The sequence below is a fragment of the Mus pahari genome, chromosome 19 (assembly GCF_900095145.1).
Source record: "Mus pahari chromosome 19, PAHARI_EIJ_v1.1, whole genome shotgun sequence".
Taxonomy (NCBI): domain Eukaryota; kingdom Metazoa; phylum Chordata; class Mammalia; order Rodentia; family Muridae; genus Mus; species Mus pahari.
In genome coordinates this window covers 31,030,262-31,038,523 of record NC_034608.1, presented here as the reverse complement: position 1 = coordinate 31,038,523, position 8,262 = coordinate 31,030,262, and the positions used below count along the sequence as shown (strand labels likewise).

General features: G+C 47.4%; 1 protein-coding gene across 2 annotated transcripts in view; it reads right to left on the bottom strand.

Moving 5' to 3' along the window:
* Positions 1-874, bottom strand: part of Spaca7 (sperm acrosome associated 7) — a 26,005-nt gene extending 25,131 nt beyond the window's left edge. The window contains exon 1 of one of the 2 annotated variants that reach the window (XM_021219930.1): positions 728-874. In XM_021219930.1, the coding sequence (XP_021075589.1) occupies positions 728-821 (94 nt within the window). In that variant the 5' untranslated portion in view covers positions 822-874. The remainder of the gene's footprint in view (positions 1-727) is intronic. The other variant, XM_029531680.1, reaches the window with a different exon arrangement.
* Between the last annotated feature and the right edge of the window lie 7,388 nt (positions 875-8,262).

Genomic DNA, 8,262 nt, shown 5'->3' with positions numbered 1-8,262 from the left:
TCTATCTATCTATCTCCCTCTCTCTCTCTCTCTCTCCCTCTCCCTCTCCCTCTCTCCCTCTCTTTTGGTCATTGACCATGAATCTGGACTGTGTCCTGAACTTGGGTTTCTCTGATTAATGTAGCCCCAGCTGGCCTCCAACTTACAGAGATCTACCTGCCTCTACCTCTGCCTCCCACTGCTGGCAATAGAGGTGTACACAAGCACATCTGGCTACCTGGCCATCATTTGCAATAAAGGATTAGTGTATAATGCTGTTAGTGTAAGAAGAACAGGCACATAAAAATATGATTTATCCGCTTCACAGAGAGTAGTGAGACATTGGAACAGTGCTAAATGTTACACAAAAGGATGTGTATGTGCTTGAGCATATATCAATGTGTGTATTTGTACATGTATATGTGTGTGTCTTTATATTGTGTGGTGCATGAACACGTATGTAGGTATCAAAACAATTGGGAAACATGCAGTCATAAAAACAGAGGAGGGACACATGGAGGTTTGTGACACTATTTCTCTACCTTGGGACGAGTTAGAACATTCTCATTAAGTTAATAGAAAACTTATGTGCGTGATGTATGAAGCTTCTCCCTGGCATTCCTGGGTGAGAGGCATTCAAAGATGGGCTTTCCCTTCTCTCCACTCCCCAAGTTCCAACAAAGGAAGCACAAAGAAGAGTGCTTCCTCTATGGCTTCCAGGCTGGAGGTTTCTGTCCCGGGAACCTACCTGAAGTTGTCTTGATTGGCTGCAGCTCAGTGCCTTGCCAGCAGCACAGCAGGAAGACAGATAAGAAGGTCTCTACTCCCCTATTCACTGCCATGGTCCCTCCAGTTACAGGAGGAGGCCCTTCCCTGGAAGGCCTTCAGCTTCCCCAGCCTTGGACTCCTGGATACGTGGAATGTGGGGGACCTGTGACATCACCACAGGCCACTGACCTGGGTTCTTTCCCCATTAGAGTATATGTTAACCCTGGGAGAACATGGTTATGAAGTGAACTGGGGTCCTGCCCTGTGTGGGGTTCCTTTCTCTGTGTGGCACCGATGGTGTGTGAGGCTTTCTTGGTAGATGTCAGCCTCAGAGAGCAAGAAGAGTATTCTAGCTCTTCCAGCATCTATAAAAACACAGAACCCCAAGGACTTAACAAATGTCATGACTTAAGCCCTATGATTTAACTGTTGGGAATTCTGGCCACATGACCATGACATCAGCTTAACATTTAACCAAGAGTCTGAATAGGATCCAGGCATATGGCCACACATCTCCAAGCTGTGACTCAGTTGAGTGACCAGAGACAAAGACAGACATGGCCAGAGGACAAGCCTGGTCAGTGGGGCAGCTGTGACTTGCTACCCCTATAACTAGGAAGTCAGATGCCAGATCCTGGTGTAGAAGTGGATCCCTCCATGTTGGCCATGAGGACTTAGGATCTGGGATGGCTCAGAAGAAGCCCCAAAAATCTGGCTCAGTTCACTCCAGAAGTCAGTCTGTGTGGTCATCCCAAAACCTGGTCCCCTAAAGCAACTAATGTGTAACTGTGGGTTATCTCTGCAGGGATGAACTGTCCAGTGTAGCTTCATGCAGCTGACATGCTGTGGCCTGGTTCTTGTCCTGTGGTGGTTCACTGAGCTTGGTCACTGCCGAGGAGACAAGTCCTTCCTGTCTCATGCTTGCAAATCCACTGGCCAGACAAGCCATAGGCTCAGCCAGACTCAAGAGAGAGCTGCACAGAGAGGGTGTGTGAGCTTCTCAGGCCACAGAGCTCTCTCTTACTGCTTGCGGAGGCGCCGAGTTCATGGGGAGATGCAGCCAGGGTTATCAGTTGCTTTTTGAGGGGTTCAGATCTCAAGACTGGGTCCTCCAAATTTTCCTCTGGTCTTTGCTACCCTTCAGCAAGAATTTCACACATTCTCTCCTTCGTGTGGATGTTTTTAGGAAGTATTGTGATCAGGAGGGACGTCAGAAAATTGACCCTTTGATACCCATTTCATTGAACACAGACATGCCTACATGTATGTATGTGCAACACAGAATAGGGTATCAGATCCCCTGGCACTGGAGTTGCAGTTAGTTATTAGTCACTATGTGTGCTCTGGGAACTGAACCCAGACCCTTTGTACAAACACCCAGTGCTCTTAACTACTAAGCCATTTCTCTTGTCCCATGGTTCTTTTTTTAATAAGCAGGTTTTTTTTAATGCTTTAACTTTTAGAAGTATGTAAATTCAGAAAAGTTGAAAGAAGGGAGAAAATAGTTGTCCTTGCTTCGGACATTTAGCACTGAAAGCACCTTGGAGCATTTTGTTGTTTTAGTAAAGAATTTAATATGTACTTACCACAGGGGATTTAAGTGATAGACATGCAGAAGAATGTCAGTTTAGAAAATATCCAGGTTTCTGCTACAGGTCACGGTCTGTGGCTATGGGGCCAGCATCCTGCTACAGGCCACGATCTGTGGCTATGGGGCCAGCTTCCTTGCAGACCGATGGCTCCTGGGTTATCCTGGCCTGCCTCTTGCTTCCCTCTGCATCCCAAAGCTTACGTAGTAGGTTCATGGTATGCATGGTTGCATGGTACCCATGGGAGAAAAGCAAAGCCGACGTCTGCCTCAGTTTCCCTCCAATAGAAGTTCCTTCCTGCTAAGAGTGTTCCTGGGGAGATGTCTCAAGTCTCTGGACAGGTCATGTTCACTGTAGTCAAGGCCGCTGAGTGGTCAGATTGCCCGCTTTATCCCAGGCTCAGGGATCCCGATGAATGGTCTGGACATGTTGCTATGTCTGAGCCTGGGTGTCTTCTTTAACCAAACTCCATTGTTTCTCCGGGTGGGCCACTGTTTCCCCTTAACACTGACTGCAGGGTAGCAGGCTCATAGAAGCTCAGTGATGAGAGCATTGGGCATCTCTTCAGCGCCATGGGCTCTGCCTCTGTGGGCTTCAGTGGGGCGTCTGAAGCAGGCCTGGGCTCACTGAACTCTTATTCTCATGCTCCCTGACCATTGCCATCTCTCAGCTCAGGAGACACAGATGACCTGCTTCTCAAGGTTGGTTCTGGTATATTCTCATGGTCCCAAAGCCCAGCAGGGTCTCTGTGCCTCCACGGTGCCCCTTTGTGACTGCTGGGCTGGTGAGCATGGGTGCATAGGGCGGCCCTTTACATGGCAGGCCCTCAGGTCACAGACTCCCAACCGAAGATCCTTCTCAAAGCCCCTTTGGGTTGTTTTCACTTATGAAAATATCCCACAGACCCATAATTTGGCAATATACATACAACCAATTGTTTTAAAAACAGAAGTGACGCCGGCTATTATAATGTAAACTGTTTTCTAAATGAAAGAATTAAAGGAATGTAATTGGAGAAGTATACAAACAGTGGTTAAGACGCTGCTTCTGGGAAGACATATTACAACTTATAATCTTCCTCTATGGGTGTGCGTTGTTGGTGTCTAATCAGGCATGTGAATGGATTCAGGTGTTCCGTCCTATTAGCTGGAAATTGCTCTGTTATTTGCGGAGCTGTTTGTGTTACATTGTTACTGGCTCTGAGTTCCTCTTTCTCTGGAGCGCCTTCCCCTGGTCCCTGCAATCTGTATAATTGTCTTCTTCACTCTTGTCTTTAGAGAGCTTTAAATAGAGCTCCCTGGATGATGCATGGTGTCAGAGTGAGAGTTCTGGAGCCTTGCAGAAGAGTCCTAGAGATGTGGGGCCATCACAAAGATGCTGTGGCAGGAAGAAGGGACCAGCTCCATCTCACAAGGTCACTGTGGGGTTGTAACCAATAGCCTATTCCCTCCAGAAAGGGCCACAGGGGAGTCCACTTAGAACTGCTAAGTAACCCGTGGCCTCTGTAGTGAGGGTGTGACCTCAGTCGACCATGATAGCTCTCTGTTCCAAGGACTCCTGTACTTGGTGATGGGAACATCAAGGGTTTTTCTGGGGAAGCACCAGGGAGTGGTTTGCTAAGCTAGGAAAACCTTATCCTTAGCCATTCATTTGCTCACTCATTCATGGAGTGTGCCTCTGGCAGGCTCAGAGCTCTCACTGGTCTCTCTGGACATCAGACTAGTGGTCAGTTTCTCCCCCAGTTCAACACCACCCAACATGCACTGTGGCAGACACCCAGGGCCACCAGTGTGGGAGCTGCTTCAGACCGAGCCCAGCAGCTAGCAGGGAATGTTCATGGTGGCCAGGCCTGTGCTATCCGGGGCTGTCAGTTGCTGGCTTTTTAAAAATTCAAATAAGGAATACAATAATGCTGTAAGAAAGAATTTTAGCAAAATCAAGTGCGGTCACTACCTGGACATCCCGGGGATGAGCTGCGATAGCTGCTGCCATTGCTCCGTGGACATTAGAGTGTCCTTATTCCAGCTGTGGGTCCTGAGGCCCGATAGCCTATCATCACAGCCTTTCCTTCACTAAAACACAGGGCACGGCTCATGGGTGTGTAGTGCACAACAGGGTGGCTGTGCAAGGGTGGTTCTGCTGAAAGGGAAGACACTGTGGAGAGAATTTAGTGAGCAGTGGAAAGCTGGAAGGGAGGGAAGGAAGAAGGGAGGGAGGGAGGTCAGAGCAGATGGAAACCTGTGAGAGGTACTCACTCAGGGGTTGGGGACTTGGCTCCTTTGGTAAAATGCTTGCTGTGCATGAAGATCCAAGATCCATTCTTAGAACCCATCTTAAAAACAGCAAACCAAACCCTCCACATGTTGGCTCGTGCTTACAGTCTCAGCACTAGGAAGGAGGCAGAGACAGGCGGATCCCTGGGGTCCACTGGCCCATCCCGGCCCTGCTGACTCAACAGTAACAACAAAAGGCGGACAGGTCCTGAGGAATGACACAACCACATGAGGTTGTGCTCTGGCTTACCATACATGTACACACACACATACATGTACACAAACACATAAGGAACATATGCATGTACACACAAATCTTTATTCAGACAACTGATTATTGAAGAGAAGGGTTACGTTAGCAGAGTTTAAATTTAGTTTTCTTGTATGTATTTATATATGTGCATGTGTGTGTATGTGTGTATACCCATGCACACATGTGTGTGCACATATGTGAAAGCCAGAAATGGACACCAAGTGTTCTCAGTGACTCTCTACTTTCTTTTGATGAGACAGGGTCTCTTACTAGACCTGAGCTTCATTGCTTTGTCCAGACAGACTGGAGACCCCCAGAGCCTCCTATCCCAGCTTCTCCGTGTGGAGATCATAGAGGATTGCCATGGGCCCCCACCTTTTACTGCGGAGGAAGGGAGGGAACTGAAGTCCAGGCTGCCTGCTTTTGCTGCAAATGCTTAGCCAACCGAGCCATCTCCCCAGTCCCTAGTTGTGAGTTTTGTTTGTTTTGGTGTGTGTGTGTGTGTGTGTGTGTGTGTGTGTGTTTTCAGAACATCGTTGATGAGGAGGACAAGCAGAGTTCAAGCAGCTGATGGTAACGCGCTCACTCGGAGCTTCGGCTGACAGAGCTTCATGCTCCTACCAGCCCTACAGCTGCGGGGAGCGGGACATGGCATGCTCGCCCCTCAGATGTCCTCTGTGGGCTACAGCATCGACTCAGAGTGCCAGACCTCCAGTTATTGGGACTAATCGTGACTAAGGATTAAGGCTGGAAGCCTGTGGCGACAGCTCAGCTGATAAAGTGCTTGCCGTGTAAGCAAAGGGGCCTGAATTTTGTCTACAGACCCCACACTTAAAAAGCTGGGCCTGGAGGTAACAGCTTGGAATCACTCTCAAGACTGGTAAGATCAGAGACGGGCAGATCCCAGGGACTTGCTGGCCAGCCAGCCTGTTGTAATGGGTGATCCTAGCTCCTAGTTGAAGACCCTGCCTCAAAACAACAATAAAAGTGAAAGTTGCCTAAGACCCTACACCCTATATTGACCTCTGGCCTATACACACACATGTACATATACATACAAACACACACACACACACACACATACACACACATGCATGCATATGCATAGGTGCACTTGCATGCACAAGAACACACATACATGCATACTTACTGTGTCACATTTTAATTTTTTTTTAAATATGTGTATGTGTGTGAGCCTGGGTGAGTTTATAAACATCAAGGTCCCCAGGAGGCAGGAAACAGATCGGATCTCTTGGAATTGGAGTACCAGATGGTCACATGGCTGTGAGCTGCCCAGTGTAGATGCTGAGAGGGAAATCTGGGTCCTCTACAAGCACAACAAGCAGTTCTTAGCTGCTGAGCCGTCTCTCCAGCCCCCCAAAAATATTTTTTTTAAAAAAATCAATCCACAGGGTTAAGCCTAGAAGCTTCGGAGGGTTTTCCTTCTCCTAACACCTAACAGTTTCCTGGCCAGGCAGATCTGGCAGTGACTGGTCCTGGGTGCCTACCCTGCCTGGGGCTCATGATCATGGAGGCAAAGTTCCGGGGCCTCCACAGGGCAGAGAAGGGTGAGCAGCTGCTGAGAGCCTCTCCCTGCCAGACTGCTCTGTGGAGGGGGATAGTGTTGGCAAATGACAAAGAAGAGAAAATTGGTGTTACACCCCATAGTTAACGTGACAACACGCAGCTAACGAGCACTCAGTGATCCCCCCCTGCTCATTTCTGTCACCCCCTTTGAGAACGTCACTTGTTTTATACTTAGCCTTACAGTGCAGGATTAGCTTTCGACTAAAGTGAATTAGTCAGGGTTCTTTAAAACTCAGAACAAAGGTGCTGGAAACGTGTGGGGCTAAGGGGATGCCAAGCTGTGTGCTCCTGCAGGCCGAGCCTCGCCTGCAGAGGGGAACTTAGACTGAGGGATGTTAACTCGGTCTAAAGTTTTGTGTTACCCATAGACCTCCACATAATGCGTCCTTCTTCCTGAAGTCATCTTAAGAGGGATGCCAAGGTTGTTGAAGTTCTCAAGGCATAAAGATCCCAACCCCAGAGAAAGAACAGTTTTCAAAACATCTTACATTTCAAAGCACAGAGAGTCAGTCGTTTGTCACATACACAGATTCAGACAGACACATGAATTCATACATATACAGGCTCACATATACACATACTTGTACATGCATGTACATACACACACTTGAGCATACATGCACATATACATATGAACACACATGTACACATACATGTGTACATTCACACATGCATATACACTCACATGAACATACATGTACACATACACATGACCATGTATGTACACATATACATGTATATTCACACATGCATATGCATACACATGGACGTGCATGTACATGTACACACATGTACATTCACATATGCATATGCACACACATGAACATGCATGTACATATAAATGTACATTCACACATACATGGGCACAAATGTGCATACACATTCATAATACAAGTACACATGTGTTCATACATTCACAATACATATACACATGTGCACACATGAGTATATATGTACATACTCACATATGTACTCTGTACTCATGCATGTCACAGGCACACACATACACACAAATGTAGATTTCATATCCTTCCTTTCTTGCCTGGCATATCGTTTCTTTCCTATTCCCTCCCCAGCTCTTTTCTGCTCCTCAAGTGATTTTACCCAACTCCAAGGTTACAGGAAAGAGGTAGAATCTTTCCCCACAGGTCAGAGATTGTTTCCAGTTCCTCAGATGTCCCATAGAGAAGCTTGGGAAAGTTTGTTCTGCCTGCTGATAATGCCTTGTGGTGAATAGAGGCTAGCTTTGTAGGAATCAGCCACCCTGGATTCTGCTAACCCGAGTGCAAACTCAGCAGCCATTCTGCAGTTCACAGAACCAACCATAGATGTCGACACAGTACGCAGCTCCTTGGAACGCAGTGGCTCAGAGGGGACTTCATAGACTCAGGTGGCTGAAATCTCACCATTAAAACTGCTCCTTTTGCTGAAATAGTTGTGAAATCACATGCTTCCTGGGGATACAGCCCGGTGGACTGTCCTGTCAGTATGAGGACTACAGTTCTGATCCCTGTAACCCATGTAAATCCTGGCCAGGTGGGACACTTGATTAGCGGAGGAAGACCAGATAGAGTCAGTGAACTCTGGGTTCAGTGAGACATCTTACCTCAATAAATAAAGTGCAGAGCAACTGAAGAAGATGCCTGATATCAGCTTCAGGTCTCTATATACACATGGTCCTGTACACCTGTACCCACGCACATTTAAACATTCACGCAGGCATACACACAAACACACACAAAACCAGGGAGAAGTTACATGCTTTGGGGGAAGGGTAGCAATTCATAATGGGTCAGCCTCGATACCAAGTAAC